This window comes from Oncorhynchus masou, chromosome 9 (genome assembly GCF_036934945.1).
Source record: "Oncorhynchus masou masou isolate Uvic2021 chromosome 9, UVic_Omas_1.1, whole genome shotgun sequence".
NCBI lineage: Eukaryota > Metazoa > Chordata > Actinopteri > Salmoniformes > Salmonidae > Oncorhynchus > Oncorhynchus masou.
Window position 1 is genome coordinate 69265705 of NC_088220.1, and position 18416 is coordinate 69284120.

General features: G+C 43.9%; 1 protein-coding gene across 1 annotated transcript in view; it reads right to left on the minus strand.

Annotated features, from left to right (window-relative positions):
* Positions 1-18416, minus strand: part of LOC135546555 (serine/threonine-protein kinase ULK2-like) — a 71986-nt gene that overhangs the window by 18603 nt on the left and 34967 nt on the right. Inside the window, 12 exon segments of the mRNA XM_064975085.1 lie at positions 2387-2533; positions 9470-9524; positions 9803-9971; positions 10433-10521; positions 10665-10715; positions 10831-10913; positions 11017-11075; positions 11318-11419; positions 11571-11644; positions 12127-12300; positions 15660-15696; positions 17670-17702. Of these exon segments, the coding sequence (XP_064831157.1) occupies positions 2387-2533; positions 9470-9524; positions 9803-9971; positions 10433-10521; positions 10665-10715; positions 10831-10913; positions 11017-11075; positions 11318-11419; positions 11571-11644; positions 12127-12300; positions 15660-15696; positions 17670-17702 (1073 nt within the window).

An 18416-nucleotide genomic window follows, 5' to 3' on the forward strand; every position in this document is an offset into this window, starting at 1 on the left:
CACACAGACAGCGTGGTGAAGAAGGCGGAGCAGCACCTCTTCAACCTCAGGAGGCTGAAATATTTGGCTTGTCACCAAAAGCACTCACAAACTTTTCCAGATGCACAATCGAGAGCATCCTGTCGGGCTGTATCACCGCCTGGTACGGCAACTGCTCTCCCCACAACCGTAAGGCTCTCCAGAGGGTAGTGAGGTCTGCACAACGCATCACCGGGGGCAAACTACCTGCCCTCCAGGACACCTACACCACCCGATGTCACAGGAAGGCCATAAAGATAAAAAAAAATATCACTAGCCACTTTACACAATGCCACTTAATATAATGTTTACATACCCTACATTACTCATCTCATATGTATATAGTGTACTCGATACCATCTACTGCATCTCGCCTATGCCGTTCTGTACCATCACTCATTCATATATTTTTATGTACATATTCTTCATCCCTTTACACTTGTGTGTATAAGGTAGTTGTGAAATTGTTAGGTTAGATTACTTGTTGGTTATTACTGCATTGTCGGAACTCGAAGCATAAGCATTTCGCTACACTTGCATTAACATCTGCTAACCATGAGTATGTGACAAATCAATTTGATTTGATTTACCCACTGCCCAGGCTTTGGGGCCCTGTGGTGAGGGTAGGTAGGGGGTAAGGGAGCAGAGGGTTCACTGTGGAGCTAGGCTACTCCAGTACCGCATTCCCACTGTGGATTTACCCCAGTGTTTTACCCAAAAGACTCAGACTTTTCTGTTTCCTTCTATGCAGGCCAGCACCTATGCCTCATTGGGCTCTGGTGGAATTGCTCTAACTTGTAGCCAAGGCAAGGCCCTGAGAACTTTTCAGCTTGAATTTACATAATAATGGCCAACTTTGAACGTTAACACCTTCTCACAAAGCAACAGATTTGATGATGCAGATGTTGTTGATTCTGCTTGCCACAAGTCTTTCATGTCACAGTCCTGATGGAAACACAATAATAGTAGAGCCTACATTAACATAAAACCCTGGCTACTTGGAAAAGCACCACAGAAACACTGTACTAATCTCTGTGGCAATGTTCTTATCTTATCTCACAACAGTCAATAGAAGCACAACAATAAAACTAATTTTCCTCTAAAGGAGATTCTATGCTCTAGTCCGCTGGCCCTCGCTACATATTCGTCGCAAGACCCACTGGCTCCAGGTCGTCTACAAGGCCATGCTAGGTAAAGCTCCGTCTTATCTCAGTTCACTGGTCACGATGGCAACACCCATCCGTAGCACGCGCTCCAGCAGGTGTATCTCACTGATCATCCCTAAAGCCAACACCTCATTCGGCCGCCTTTCGTTCCAGTACTCTGCTGCCTGTGACTGGAACGAATTGCAAAAATCGCTGAAGTTGGAGACCTTTATCTCCCTCACCAACTTCAAACATCAGCTATCTGAGCAGCTAACCGATCGCTGCAGCTGTACATAATCTATTGGTAAATAGCCCACCCATTTTCACCTACCTCATCCCCACAGTTTTTATTTATTTACTTTTCTGCTCTTTTGCACACCAATATCTCTACCTGTACATGATCATTTATCAATCCAGTGTTAATCTGCAATATTGTAATTATTCGCCTACCTCCCTTTTGCACACATTGTATATAGACTCCCCTTTTTTTTCTACTGTGTTATTGACTTGTTAATTGTTTACTCCATGTGTAACTCTGTGTTGTCTGTTCACACTGCTATGCTTTATCTTGGCCAGGTCGCGGTTGTAAATGAGAACTTGTTCTCAACTAGCCTACCTGGTTAAATAAAGGTGAAATAATAAAAATAAAAAATAAATTCAAAACTTCCTCCTATTCCCTCCCTTTCTATGTCTTGATCCCCCCCATCACACCACAATATAACAAGCAATATCCTGACTAAACTGATGAAACTTTGTGAAACTTTACCTGATGCAATAACTGACAGTTATAGGTGAATTTTCCTTCCCACCCAAAGATTAGTCATTAGAAATCCAACAACATGAAATACTAGTCTCTGATCAGCCAGGTGTGAGAACTGTATGCACCCACAAGACTAAAAATGTCTTAACCATGACAGTTGTACTTTGAGAACCACCCAGGACAGGGGCACCTCAAAACGCTATACAGCTGCACCATTGAGAGCATCTTGACTGGCTGCATCACCGCTTGGTATGGCAAATACTAGGTATTCGACTGCAAGGCTCTACAGAGAGTAGTGCGTATGGACCAGTACGTCACTGAGGCCCAGCTCCTTGCCATCCAGGACCTCTATACCAGGCAGTGTCAGAGGAAGGCCCTAAAGCCACCCAAGCCATTGACTGTTCTCTCTGCTACCGGACGGCAAACAGCACCGATGCCCTTTTCCCCAGGCAGTGTCTCTTACCTGGGTGAGCTGTAAAGCGTGGTGGTGGGGCTGTTGGAGAGGTTCTGCTTGATGCGCTGGTAGTTCCGCACCTGGGTGGGCACAGGGATGGGGGTGGTCTCTGCCCGGGGGGACACCATGGGGGTCTGTCCGGTGGTCTGCGGCTGCCTGAAAGGGTGAAGTGGGAAGAGCAGGCCCGTTAGCCAGTTGCCTGCTTGTTCTGCCAAAACTGCACCATCTGTTCAGGAATGTCAACACCCACAGAACTCTATGTTAAAAAATACTTCAGTCCTACCGAGATGACAATTGTATAAATAGAATGTGGAGAGCACAACAGTTGGACTAAATTAAACTCTAGGCTGACTCAAAGTTTCTAACTAGGCTATGTCTCTGAGTTCTTTGTTTACTTCTACCCATATGGCATTTTCAACTGAGGCTGGGTGAGGAACTAAACTTCAGTCCTGCTGTCAGGGGGCTGGCCCAACTCAGAGGGGGTAGGGCTGTTGTGTAAACCCACACGTATCTGCCCAATCAGTCGGGAGCAGTCTGTGCCAAGAGGAGGAGTTATGGGTGGGCCTGAAGAAACTGTGGTTTGTGGGCTCAGCCAATAGTACGTGCTGAGCCCTCCTCCTTTCTATCAGACACAGAGGGAGAGGAGGGAAAAAAGCCAGGCTAATTTGCATTCCTTTGTTATTCGATTGGTACAAAATGTTCCCAGAGCAAAAGTCATACACGGGTCACCCATAGGGGGTTCACTTGGGTTTAGAATGAAAAAGAGAAAGAGAGGAAGGGGGGAGGAATATAAATGTTATAGAACAGGACAGATTCAGCCTAGCAGCATTATGTAATAAGATGATTAGCAGGAGAGGGTGTAGACCAGAGACATGGGAATAGACTGAGGGATACACGTGAGGCACGCGACCACCCGTCTATTCTGTACAGCAGCGACATACAGACAAAGACACAGAGGGGTTCCTTTGTTTGCTTTCCACTCCGAGAAGCAAATAAACACATTCTACAACAAGACACACATTGACATAGCTTTCGATTAGACACAATCGCCCTTCAAGTTCCAACGATGAGTCAGCATATAGGGAGGAGGTCAGAGACCTGGCAGTGGTGCCAGGACCACAACCTCTCCCTCACCAACACCAACTTTCATGGTCCAAACTAGAGGTCGACCGATTATGATTTTTCAACTACGATACCGATTATTGGAGGACCAAAAAAAGGCGATATCGATTAATTGGACAATTTTTTATATATTTTTTGTAATAATGACAATTACAACAATACTGAATGAACACTTATTTTAACTTAATATAATAAAATCAATAAAAATCAATTTAGCCTCGAATAAATAATGAAACGTGTTCAATTTGGTTTAAATAATGCAAAAACAAAGTGTTGGAGAAGAAAGTAAAAGTGCAATGTGTGCCATGTAAGAAAGCTAACGTTTAAGTTCCTTGCTCAGAACATGAGAACATATGAAAGCTGGTGGTTCCTTTTAACATAAGACTTCAATATTCCCAGGTAAGAAGTTTTAGGTTGTAGTTAATATAGTATTTATAGGAATATTTCTCTCTATACCATTTGTATTTTATATACCTTTGTCTATTGGATGTTCTTATAGGCACGTTAGTATGGCCAGTGTAACAGTATAGCTTCCGTCCCTCTCCTCGCCCCTACCTGGGCTCAAACCAGGAACACATCGACAACAGCCACCCTCGAAGCAGAGTTACCCATGCAGAGCAAGGGGAACAACAACTCAAAGTCTCAGAGCGAGTGACGTTTGAAACGCTATTAGCGCGCACCCCGCTAACTAGCTAGCCATTTCACATCGGTTACACCAGCCTAATCTCGGGAGTTGATAGGCTTGAAGTAAAACAGCAGAGCTGCTGGCAAAAAGCAGTAAAGTGCTGTTTGAATGAATGCTTACGAGCCTGCTGGTGCCTACCATCACTCAGTCAGACTGCTCTATCAAATCATAGACTTAATTATAACACACAGAAATATGAGCCTTTGGTCATTAAAATGGTTGAATCCGGAAATTGTCATTTCGAAAACAAAACCTTTATTCTTTCAGTGAAATACGGAACCGTTACGTATTTTATCTAACAGATGGTATCCCTAAGTCTAAATATTCTTGTTACATTGCACAACCTTCAATGTTATGTCATAATTATGTACAATTCTGGTAAATTAACTACAGCCTTTGTTAGGAATAAATGGACTTCACACAGTTCGCAATGAGCCAGGCGGCCCAAACTGCTGCATATACCCTGACTACTTGCACGGAACGCAAGAGAAATGACACAATTTCCCTAGCAGGCAATATTAACTGAATATGCAGGTTTAAAAATATATACTTGTGTATTGATTTTAAAGAAAGGCATTGATGTTTATGGTTAGGTACATTGGTGCAACAACAGTGCTTTTTTCGCAAATGCGCTTGTTAAATCATCACCTGTTTGTCGAAGTAGGCTGTGAGTAAATAAGAAATTAATAGGCACCGCATCGATTATATGCAACACAGGGCACGCTAGATAAACTTGTAATATCATCAACCATGTGTAGTTAACTAGTGATTATGTTAAGATTGCTTGTTTTTTATAAGATAAGTTTAAAGCTAGCTAGCAACTTACCTTGGCTTCTTGGTGCCCTCGCGTAACAGGTAGTCAGCCTGCCACGCAGTCTCCTCGTGGAGTGCAATGTAAGGCAGGTGGTTAGAGCGTTGGACTAGTAACCGGAAGGTTGCAAAAACTAATCCCCAAGCTGACAAGGTCAAAATCTGTCGTTCTGCCCCTGAGCAAGGCAGTTAACCCACTGTTCCTAGGCCGTCATTGAAAATAAGAATGTTTTCTTAACTGACTTGCCTTGTTAAATAAAGGTGTAAAAAAATAAAAAATAAAAATAAATCGGCAAATCGAGTCCAAAAATACTGATTACCGATTGTTATAAAAAAACTTGAAATCAGCCCTAATTAATCGGCCATTCCGATTAATCGGTCGACCTCTAGTCCAAACACACCAAGACAGTCGTGAAGAGGGCACAACAATGCCTATTCAGGAGACTGAAAAGATTTGACATTGTCCCCAGATCCTCAAAAGGTTCCACAGCTGCACCATTGAGAGCATCCTGATCAGATGCATCACTGCCTGGTATGGCAATTGTTCTGCATCCGAGTGCAAGGCACTACAGAGGGTTGTGTGTATGGCCCAGTACATCACTGGGGCAAAGCTTCCTGCCATCCAGGACCTCTATACCAGGCGGTGTCAGAGAAAGGCCCAAAAAATCGTCAACGACTCCAGTCACCCAAGTCATAGACTGTTCTCTCTGCTACCGCACGGCAAATGGTACCAGAGAGCCAAGTCTAGGTCCAAAAGCTTCTTAACAGCTTCTAACCCCAAGCCATAAGACTCCTGAACAATTAATCAAATGGCTACCCAGACTATTTACATTGACCCCCTGCCCTTTTATTTTTTTACACTGCTTCTACTCTGTTATTATCTATGCATAGTTACTCTATCCTGTACCGCCACACATTGACTGTGTGCCGGTACCCCCTGTACATAACCTTGTTATTACTTATCTATTGTGTTACTTTTTATTACTTTAGTTTATTCAGTAAATATTTTTTCTTAGAACTGCATTGTTGGTTAAGGACTTGTAAGTTCGCATTTCACTGTAAGGTTGTATTCAGTGCATGTGACAAATAAAATTTGATTTCAACCAAAACTAAAAGGGCCATAAAAAGGTTCATGAAAGTGGCATTTACAAAGGGAAAACAAACCAACTATTCCTGTGGTTTATTCTCTAACCTCAGTACACTGTATTACCCCATGCAGTCATTCAGTTTAACACATTCATTTATCCCCTGAGCAGGTCCTTAAAATCTGTTGTGTTCTAACAGAAGCTAATTGGGACATTGGCGCTACAAAGGGAGCTCTCCCTAACAAAAGGCAGTTTGTAGGTCAGTGTTGCTTTTGTGTCGACCCGTTTGTTTTTACTGCATCTACCCAGAGGGGAATGGAAACACAGCACTGTCTTTTCCCTCTCCTCCTCTGTGTGCACGCTCTCTCTCTAAATACTCTCCCCTTTTTCTATTTGCTTTGTGTCTGCTCGTTGCCCTCTCCTCATTCATCTTGGGCAGCTGTTCTCTCTTTCTACTTACCTCCCTCCCTTCTTTCTTTTCTCCATATTCATCCTTAGTAGTGGCTCTGTCTCTCTGCACTCCCATCTCCCTCCCTCCCCCTCTCATTCCCTGGCTCAGGAATCGATTAAGGACAGACAGAGCACAGGGGAAAAACAATTGACAGTGGGAGGTGAGCTGACTGAGGTGTGCGATCCTCCAGGAATAGAGAATGACTCTCTGGCACTCAGACTAGCTCTTCACCTCACCTACAATAGAGAGTGGTCACAGAGGGGCAGGCTGAGTATGAACCACCTTGCAGCACAACCAGGGAACCAAGGGAAAGAGAACAAAGAGGGGAGGAATGGGGGAAAGGGACAGGCCGAGAAAGAGTTAAAGATGCAGCCCGGGATATTAAGTACTTAAAAAGTATTCACATATTTTACGAATTGCAATTCGTAGCATCACTTTAAGAGACAGGGTAAAGAGGGGGAGACAAAAAGCATCACCCCAAAGATGAATATGGAGAGATGGTGAGAAAGGAGGAAAGAAGCTATTTGTTTGAGGAGAGCACGAGGGGAAACAAACTAAGGAATAGATGAGGGTGACTACAAAACTGTGAGAGGGAATGGAAACTGTGATAGAAAACAGTATTATACTGGAGGCTGTTTACAAAGAGAGAAACCGAGTGATAGAAAACAGTATTACTGGAGGCTGGTTACAAAGAGAGAAACCGAGTGATAGAAAACAGTATTATACTGGAGGCTGTTTACAAAGAGAGAAACCGAGTGATAGAAAACAGTATTACTGGAGGCTGTTTACAAAGAGAGAAACCGAGTGATAGAAAACAGTATTACTGGAGGCTGTTTACAAAGAGAGAAACCGAGTGATAGAAAACAGTATTATACTGGAGGCTGTTTACAAAGAGAGAAACCGAGTGATAGAAAACAGTATTACTGGAGGCTGGTTACAAAGAGAGAAACCGAGTGATAGAAAACAGTATTACTGGAGGCTGTTTACAAAGAGAGAAACCGAGTGATAGAAAACAGTATTATACTGGAGGCTGTTTACAAAGAGAGAAACCGAGTGATAGAAAACAGTATTACTGGAGGCTGTTTACAAAGAGAGAAACCGAGTGATAGAAAACAGTATTACTGGAGGCTGTTTACAAAGAGAGAAACCAAGTGATAGAAAACAGTATTACTGGAGGCTGTTTACAAAGAGAGAAACCGAGTGATAGAAAACAGTATTATACTGGAGGCTGTTTACAAAGAGAGAAACCGAGTGATAGAAAACAGTATTATACTGGAGGCTGTTTACAAAGAGAGAAACCGAGTGATAGAAAACAGTATTACTGGAGGCTGTTTACAAAGAGAGAAACCGAGTGATAGAAAACAGTATTACTGGAGGCTGTTTACAAAGAGAGAAACAGAGTGATAGAAAACAGTATTATACTGGAGGCTGTTTACAAAGAGAGAAACCGAGTGATAGAAAACAGTATTACTGGAGGCTGTTTACAAAGACAGAAACCGAGTGATGGAAAACAGTATTACTGGAGGCTGTTTACAAAGAGAGAAACCGAGTGATAGAAAACAGTATTACTGGAGGCTGGTTACAAAGAGAAAAACCGAGTGGTAGAAAACAGTATTACTGGAGGCTGTTTACAAAGAGAGAAACCGAGTGATAGAAAACAGTATTACTGGAGGCTGTTTACAAAGAGAGAAACCGAGTGATAGAAAACAGTATTACTGGAGGCTGGTTACAAAGAGAGAAACCGAGTGATAGAAAACAGTATTATACTGGAGGCTGGTTACAAAGAGAGAAACAGGGAGAGGAACATGGGGAGTGTCTTGCTGCAGGCTATTTACAAACACAGAGAGTGTGTGGGGGTCACACGAGACAAGGAAGGGGTGTTTGTGCCTCTGCTTTCAGTGTGTGCGCGTGTATGTGTGTGACAGGCATTTAAGATGCCGCGACAACAACAGTCACATTTGCCCAAAGTGATTTCCTGTGTGTCTGTAAGAGATCTATTCTTATACCACAGCTCTGCCTCGTCTGGGTGGTTCAGGATGTAACTGACCTATACACAGTAGCCCTTTATCTGAGATGTCTACACAATTTTGACATGAACAAAATGCCTTATTTAGGCATTGACATAGCTTCATAGAAATGGAAGACTGATATATTGCTTTCAAAGACAAATAGCATGTTGTTTATGACTAAGGAGTATAAAACACAGCTGCTGTGCACACTGACAGACACACTGAGATGTAGCATGTTTTATGTAGCGTTCTACATGTCCATGTGGAGTAGACAGAATGACACACACACACACACACACACACACACACACACACACACACACACACACACACACACACACACACACACACACACACACACACACACACACACACACACACACACACACACACACACACACACACAAAATATCTGGTGCTAAAATAGCAGTATGCACATCAGACTGGTTAATTTTTCCATCAGCTATTCAGTCGGTTTTTAACGTTGATCATTTCACCACACATAGGTATTGTGTTATGTTTTGGGTCAACCATTATTAGATCTGTCCAATGTGCTATAAATCAAATTGATCTAATACATAAAAAAATTGTCGGACAGTGGAAATATCCTGAAATATCCCAGCTTAGGGACACAAACAGACTGTTTGTTAATCATCTCTGAGTTTAGGTTACATTTCTATGGTGCAACAAGTCAACACTGAAAAAATGATCGATTTCATTGGAGCAACACGGTCAAGCCCAGGGGAGTCAACAGAGGAACCAGGTCAGGTCATCTAGATATTGTGCTCCTGGGAGTTCTTTAGTGTTCTGGTATTCTCTAGTATGTAGAGGAAGTGCAGGGACAGGGTTTATGTTCCTTTCAGATGGTGGCCGGCCCAAATCAGACAACAACAATATGTTAAGAGCTGAAGTTGATGACGTTACACTCACCCTCCACACCACTCTGCGGACGCCCGACGCCCCACTGCTCCCATTGGCTGGTCATCTGAGGAAGTGGAGGGAAAGGGAAGTGAGCGAACCAGACAATAGAAACCATGCCACATTAGTGAATTAACTGACTACCTATACCGCCACTCAAAATGTGTCTATTTGGTCAACTGTCTGTGTCAAGTGTGAGCAGGTGCTCAGTGTGTGTGTTTTATAGCAGGTGCTTAGTGTAAGAGAAGTGCTGCCAGTAGGCCTAATTAGTGGAATAAGGAGTAGCAAGTCCTCAGTGTGTGTGTGTGTGTGTGTGTGTGTGTGTGTGTGTTCCTGCAGACTCACAAGACTCTGTGGAGAGGTGTGGCACCAGGACAAAGTCATCCGTGTCGCTGGAAGAGTTCTTGCTGCTGGTGCTTCCTCCAGACTCCTTAGACAGCTGCAGGTAGTTTGGAGGGCCCAGGGGGGGCGATGACAGACAGTCCTCAGGTAACGTCTGCATGTCTGGGAGAGACTGAAGAAGGGAAGGGGTATGTGTGTGTTGTAGTGAGCAAAAGGTGTGTGTATATTGGTGTGGGTAGGTGGTGTGTGTGTGTGCGTACGACCGTGTGTGTGTGTGTGTGTGTGTGTGTGTGTGTGTGTGTGTGTGTGTGTGTGTGTGTGAATGTGAGGAGCATAGGGCAAGAGAAAGAAAGCAAGAGGATTAATCTCAGTGAGAGAGGGTTTGGGCTGTACAATTCAATTAGAGCCAGACTGGGCTATCTAGACTGTCAGAATAATGCAATCAAAGTAGACAGAGAGAAAAAGTACATCCCTGCGAAACTCGGTTTGTCCGTTTTCCCACAGAGCTACTGTACAAAGTCTGGATTCTTCAGTGCTCAGTGTTAAGGTGTGGTGCTATGCCTTGAGGTACAGATAAACCCACTTGTTGTGGAATGCAACTATGAGGTATCTAGGCAGTCATGATTAACTTACGGCAGGGGAGTTGTAGCGAACAGAGGGCGAGCTGCCACAGGTGATGTCGGTCACAGCGCTAGGGCAGTTGGGTACAGGAACAGGACATGCTGGAGAAGAAACATACAAATACACGTTTTCACACAAGACCTAAATGCTCTCAACATCAACGCCATCTCACAATACAGCTATGATACCACAACATGTATTTTTCCCTGTTATTGATGAAGGATGTTCTCATCCATCTACTCACATTTTTTGATGGCAGACACTGGATCTAAGAAAGGATGGCTGAAAAACGCATCTGAAACAACAAGACAGAAGTGTGAATATTAGAGAAGTAATATCCAATTGATGGATAACAAACATTATGTTTTAAATAATTTCCTTTCTAGAAGGGAAGTGGCGTCAGAACTGACCGAAGTCCATCCTATCCTTCTGGTTCCTCTGCAGCAGGCCTAGCAACAGGTTGCCAAGGGGAGGAGACGTCTCCCTCGGGATGCTGGGTAATAGAGGCACAGACAACACGTTCCGGTTAAAAACACAACTTTCAGCCCAAATGGCCTCGATCAGATAGTTAATAATTATTAAATCCTATCACCTACATGGGCAGCAGCGACTTGTTCTTCTCATAGAACATCCTCAGGTCCTGGGGACTGTTGGCCTAGAGAGAGAGGGAGAGCGAGAGAGAGCGAGAGAGAGAAAAGAGAGAGAGAGAGAGAGAGAGAAAAGAGAGAGAGAGAGAAAAGAGAGAGAGCACAGAGTGTTTGTATACTACTTCTATAGATGCACACCATGGCTGACATTTTTCTTGCACAGGCATGTGCTATTTTCTTCACACAGTTTAATTCTGCTTTGTGTGAGGAAAAAAAGATGCCCCATATCAACTCCCTCTCTCCATCCTACCTGGAAAGGTGGCTTCCCTACGAGACACTGGTAGACGACCGTCCCAATGCTCCACATATCTGCCTTGGCGTCATAGTTCTGAGACATGATCACTTCCGGGGCCTGGTTAGAGGACAGAGGTTAGAGGTCATGTTCTGAAAGGACCATTCCAGTTGCAGGTTGCTGAGTAAGCAAAGCTGTTTTCACAGGAGAACAAGAGACTTAGACACAACACCCTTACACACACAACAAACACTAACCCGCATCCACTCACCATGTACATGGGGGAGCCACACAGTGTGGCAGCCATCATGTTGCTCTGGAGATATCGTGCGAAGCCAAAGTCAGCTGAAAGAGAGAAGTCTATCAGTCAGTCTGTCTGGCTGTGTCTTATTAATAACAACTATTGTCGGAGTGTCACAACTCCTATTCCCAAGCCTCTCAGACACTAGACAATTGGGCACTCAACACACAACATGAGTCACCACACCTTCTGGGAATAGCATTGTGCAAACTAAATATAGCTGTGAGGTTCAAAACAACTAACCATGACCTTAGCTAGCTATCATTGTGGTGCATTTTGATACATGATATATGACACTTGTGTGACACAATCAGACAAATCATATGATGGCTAACAGTTCATAGATAGGCCATCTCTATATTTACAGTATAAACAGTATTTATATCGTATAAACATTATGAAGTTGTATATATACAGAAATAACACTATATACAGAATTGAAGGGATAGTTGTCTTTTTGAAGGTTTAGCTTAGTTGTAGCTGAGTGTGTGTGTGTTGTGTTTGAGGGGCTGGGTTGTTCAGTCACCTATTTTGATGCGGATGCCGTGGATGCTGGATCTCTTGCGGCTGGTGTATGACAGCAGGATGTTCTGTGGTTTCAGGTCTCGGTGGATGATGCCTTTACTGTTAAGGATCCTCATTGCTGCTGCTATCTGCTGGAGGAACACCCTCAGAGTGTCTTCTCTCAGTGTCCCCTTGGCTAGGGAGAGCAGAGAGGAGGGAAAAACCACTTACCCACAATCCTTCATTATACAGTACAAATGTATTGGCACATAATGTATGAAGACCAGGGATGCAGTGGTAAAATAATACTACACCCACACTGGCTATTAGCTTATTTTATTTATACAAAACTACATTACCCATAGTACACTGAAATCTCTATGGCGTATCGCTACAGAATGCCGACGTAGCCATGCTGGTTAAGTATGCCTTGGATTCTAAATACATCACAGACAGTCTCTCCAGCAAAGCACCATCAGACCTCCTCCTCCATGCTTCATGGTGGGAACCACACATACGGAAATCATCCGTTCACCTACTCTGTGTTCCACAAAGACACGGCGGTTGGAACGAAAAATATAACATTTGGACTCCTCAGACGAAAAGGACAGATTTCCACCGGTCCAATATCCATTGCTTATGTTTCTTAGCCCAAGCAAGTCTCTTCTTATTGGTGTCCTTTAGTAGTGGTCTCTTTGCAACAATTCTACCATGAAGGCCTGCTTAACGCAGTCTCCTCTGAACAGTGGATGTTGAGATGTTTCTGTTACTTGAACTCTGTGAAGCATTTATATGTGCTGCAACCTGAGGTGCAGTTAACTCTAATGAACTTATCCACTGCAACAGAGGTAACGCTGGGTCTTCCTTTCCTGTGGCGGTCCTCATGAAAGCCAGTTTCATCATAACACTTGATGGTTTTTGCGACTGCACTTGAAGAAACTTTAAAAGTTCTTGACATTTTTCGTATTGACTGACCTTTACGTCTTAAAGTAATGACAGACTGTTCCTTCTGTTTGCTTATTTGAGCTGTTTTTGCCATAATATGGACTCTTTTACCAAATAGGGCTGTCTTCTGTATAATACCTCTATCTTGTCACAACACAACTGATTGGCTCAAACGCATTAAGAAGGAAAGAAATTCAATTTTAACAAGGCACGCTGGTTAAATGAAATGGATTGCAGGTGACTTCCTCATGAAGCTGGTTGAGAGAATGCGAAGAGTAAGCAAAGCTGTCATCAAGGCAAAGGGTGTCTACTTTGAAGTCACTCAAATATGAAATATATTGTGATTTGTTTACTACATGATTCCATGTGGTATTTCAAAGTTGTGATGTCTACAATATAGAAAATAGTAAAAATAAAGAAAACTCTGGAATGAGTAGTTACTGCACATATGCAAACATGATCCACGACTGAGTTCATCAGGAAGTGTATAGGATATGTTGTACACACTGTGACTATTAAAACCAACCCTAACCAGGAACCCTAACCGCGAACCATTGCATTTAACCATAGCAAGGTGACTGGGAATATGGCCGAATACAAACAGCGTAGTTATTCCCTCCATAAGGCAATCAAACAGGCAAAACGTCAGTGTAGAGACAAAGTGTCGCAATTCAAAATCTCAGACACGAGACGTATGTGGCAGGGTCTACAGACAATCACAGATTACAAAAAGAAAACCAACCTTGTCGCAGACACCGACGTCTTGCTTCCGGACAAACAAAACAACTTCTTCGCCCACTTTGAGGATAACACAGTGCCACCGACTTCACCTGACACCCTAGACCCACTTCAATATGCTTACCGCACCAATAGATCCACAGACGATGCAATCGTCATTGCACTGCACACTGCCGTATCCCAACTGGACAAGAGGAATACCTATGTAAGAATGCTGTTCATTGACTATAGCTCAGCAATCAACACCATAGTACACTTCAAGCTCATCATTAAGTTTGAGGCCCTGGGTTTGAACCCCGCCCTGTGCAACTGGGTCCTGGACTACTTGATAGGCCGCCCCCAGGTAGTGAAGGTAGGAAACAACATCTCCACTTCGCTGATCCTCAACACGGGCCCCACAACGATGCATGCTCAGCCCTATCCTGTACTCCCTGTTCACCCACGACTCCATGGCCACGCACGCCTCCAACTCAATCATCAAGTTTGCAGACAACACAACAGTAGTAGGCCTGATTACCAACAATGATGAGACAGTCTACAGGGAGGAGGTGAGGGCTCTGGGAGTGTGGTGCCAAGAAAATAACCTTTCACTCAAAGTCAACAGAACTAAGGAGATGATCGTGGACTTCAGGAAACAGCAGTGGGAGCACCCCCTTATCCACATCAATGGGACCGCAGTGGAGAAGGTGGAAAGCTTCAAGTTCCTCGGTGTACACATCACGGACAAACTGAAATGGTCCACGCATGGTCCACAGTGTGGTGAAGAAGGTGCAACAGCGCCTCTTCAACCTCAGGAGGCTGAAGAAATTTGGCTTGGCAGCTAAAACCCTAACAAACTTCTACAGACACACAATAGAGAGCTTCCTGTCGGGCTGTATCACCGCCAGGTACGGCAACTGCACCGCCTGCAACCGCAGGGCTCTCCAGATGGTGGTGTGGTCTGCCCAACGCAGCACCGGGGGCAAACTACTTACCCTTCAGGACACCTACAGTACCCTATGTCACAGGAAGGCCAAAAAGATCATCAAGGACAACAACTAACCGAGCCACTGCCTGTTCACCCCGCTATCATCCAGAAGGCGAGGTCAGTACAGGTGCATCAAAGGTGGGACCGAGAGACTAAAAAACAGCTTCTATCTGAAGGCCATCATACTGTTAAATAGCCAACACTAGCACATTAGAGGCTGCTGCCCTATATACATAGACTTGAAATCACTGGCCACTTTAATAATTGGAACACAAATCACTTTAACAATGTTTACATATTTTTGCATTACTCATCTTATGTATATACTGTATTCTATCCTATTCTACTGTATCTTAGTCTGTGCCGCTCTGACATTGCTTGTCCAAACATTTATATATTCTTAATTCCATTCCTTTACTTGAAATTGTGTGTATTGTTAGATATTACTTGTTAGATATTACTGCACTGTTGGAGCAAGAAACACAAACATTTCGCTACACCCACAATAACATCTGCTAAACACGTGTATGTGACATTCTTTTGTTGATATCACAGGGAGGCAGGTGTGTGTGTTATGCAATTCACAGCTATGAACTGCTATATCATTAAAGTCAATGACATACCACGTAGACCTCCACAAGCAGAATCCTATTAAGACATTCAGTGCTTGGTGCTTTCTTGGGAAGCATTATGAGAGATGAGTGACCTTTGATATTGCACATTTCTAGACTTGCGTCAGAGCTGTGCTGACCTCGGTGCTAAAGAAAGAACCCATTGTGTCATAACACTGTGGTGGCTCCTACACACAGCACTCCCTTGCATTGTGAACGAACACCTCTCCACTGCTAGTTACTTTGTTTTGATGAATAATACCCAGTGTGTGTTGAGATTAGCGCGATGCTTACCTTGCAGATAGTCAGCCAGATCGCCACCGTTGCAGTACTGTGGGGAGGAACAAGACAAACAAAACCATTCTATTAGCAGGCTGTGTAAGAACAACACGGATTAACAGTATCAAGCTGTGTGTGTGTGTGTGCGTACGTGCGTGTGTTGTATGTGACCACAAAGCCCAGATATCGATGGGTCTCATCAATTAATCTGATGAGTGGCTGTGCTGTTATCAGTACTGACAGTCTCTGTTAATCTTGGCATTAGTCAACACAGAGAATGGAAAGGAGAGGAGTCCAAGAAAGACAGAGAGAGTTAGTGAGAGAGTTAGAGAAAAGGTATAAGGGAGAAGGCGAAAGCAAGTGGAGGAGAAAGAGGGCAGCTCGGTGGTAGGAAAATGTAAGCTAGCATCTGTCCACCATTTCCAGTTCTGTCAGTTGAACCACCAATTAAATCATGTTGGTTACCAGAGCTTCCTCTGATCAAAGCATTGGTTTGATCTGGCCTTAAAGAACCTCTGCCTTATCAGTGACCGATAGGATCTGACTCCAGTTCAGTTTATTACCACACCGTGTTGTTTAGCCTTTGTACAGGGAAATTAATTCTAGCTCAGATCCTTATATTGACACATGGATGGAGGGAGAGACATGCTCTGTGTGCATTCCAATCAGTTTACTGCAAGCAGCAGAGGCATTGAGCAGAGTTTAAATAACACATTCTTAGAGGTCCAGCATAACCACATAATGCTAAGGAGAGGGTAGCCTAGTGGTTAGAGCGTTGGACTAGTAACCAGAAGGTTGCAAGTTCAAACCCCTGAGCTGACAGCTGTCGTTCTGCCCCTGAACAGGCAGTTAACCCACTGTTCCTAGGCCGTCATTGAAAATAAGAATTTGTTCTTAACTGACTTAGTTAAATAAAGTCAAAATAAGGTAGTATGCATATATTTAACTCTTATGGGGGTGCCCACGTTGATTGTTGTAAGGTTATGGGCTGCCATGATTTGTTTTCCGTGTGAGGAGAATACTTTATGAGGCACATTAATAACGTAGATTGCTTTGTTTCATACAGAGAGTCAATGTTGCAGCTGAAACGGCAGTGTTTCCCCTAAAAGTTTCCTTTTCAATGTGTTCCTACCGGTGCCAAAATGCTGGAGAATGAGCCCTGAGCACTGACTGCTTAATAAGTAATAATTCATCTGATCCCTCCTCTAACCTGAGTAAAACAAGCCTTTTTTACTAGGCAAAACAAGCAGTCTGGCAAACACCCGGCAGATTAGCATCCATGCTAGCCTACTGTCGATGCTATCTATGCTCATCTCTCTGATACATTGATTAATAAGCAGACTGCTAACTAGAACACCAAAGCCAGATTTATGTCTGTTTCTTCTCCTGTGCCAGGAGACTCCGCCTCCTTAGTGTCCTTGTGGCTCTCAGAACACAGCGGTATCTACAACAAGCTAGAACACCTCAGGCAGGCCAAGGTAACAGGTACCAGGGTACCAGGGTCCCATGACACCTTGCACAGCCAGCTAGCCTAACAACAGCAAGAATATGAGAAGGAGCAGAATAAGTATTGCAGGGCTAAATATAAAGAAAACAATGAACAATGTTTTGCTCTTGGATAAAATAATTCCTGGAAATTGGTGCGTAGGTGTACAGGTATATTTTTACTTAAGGTGTCATATGGTTTGTTTCTTTCCTTCAGGCGGTTTGTGGAATTTGTTGGTCTTGAGCAATGAGAGGGAGAGAGGAGAGAGAGAAAGAAGAAGGGGGAGGGGAGAGGCAGAGTGAGGACACGAGCACACTGGGTTTGCAGCCTCTCATAGGACTGAGGAAATTACATGTGGCATGTGGAGAGAGAGCATGGGGGAAGGGAGAGAGAGCATGGGGGAGGGGCGGGTAATTAAGCAGAGTAAGACAGACAGAGAGAGAGAGAGGAGAGGTATCAACACAAAGGCAGAGACCCTGGTAGCCTACAGGCAGCTCGGCAGAAGAGGTTGCATGCTGATAGTGTGACACTCCACCTACCTCCATGACCAGGAACACAGAGTTGGGAGTTTCCTGGAAGACAGGAGAGAAACAACATGGGTTAGAGTCATCATCTCTCTCACAACACCTGTCACATCCACTACATAGAGGAACAGCTTCGTCACACAGACTCACATGTATGCATGGTGCAGACAGATATAGCCAACATATACTGTATAGATGGATCATATGTGTGTACACTACAGACAATAGGATTCCTTTGCCACCCAGCATGAACTGAAGCCCATAGCATAACTGATCCACTGATCTGGATTGTATCCGTACAGTACAATACCTGGCTCCAATCTAGACACATTTGCACCCTCATCCTCCATCTCATACTGTGCGACCTACATGGGGTTAATATCAAATTAGCGCCCCTCAAGAAAACGTGCCATCCTTAGTGAACCCCTCACCTCCAAGCTGTGTCGTGCTACAGTCTACATTTTTGAGGGGAGAGGAATGGAGTTTATTACACAACAGATCCAAGTGGAGGTTGTTGGGGTGTGCGTGTGTTCGGGATATTGGGTTCAAGGAAATTGGGCAAGGTGACAGATATTGGAGCCACCTTGTCAACATGGTGATGCAGGAGCAAAGAAGATGCTGGACAGGAGCCAAAGTAACCCAAGCAGGCTTCCAGGTTAAACAAGCTCACATGTATTTGGGGGAGTGTTTGGGTGTGTGTTGGCGCATGTGTGTGTGGTGTCAGGTTGATGGTACTGCAGCATATGGCAGATCAAGCATCTT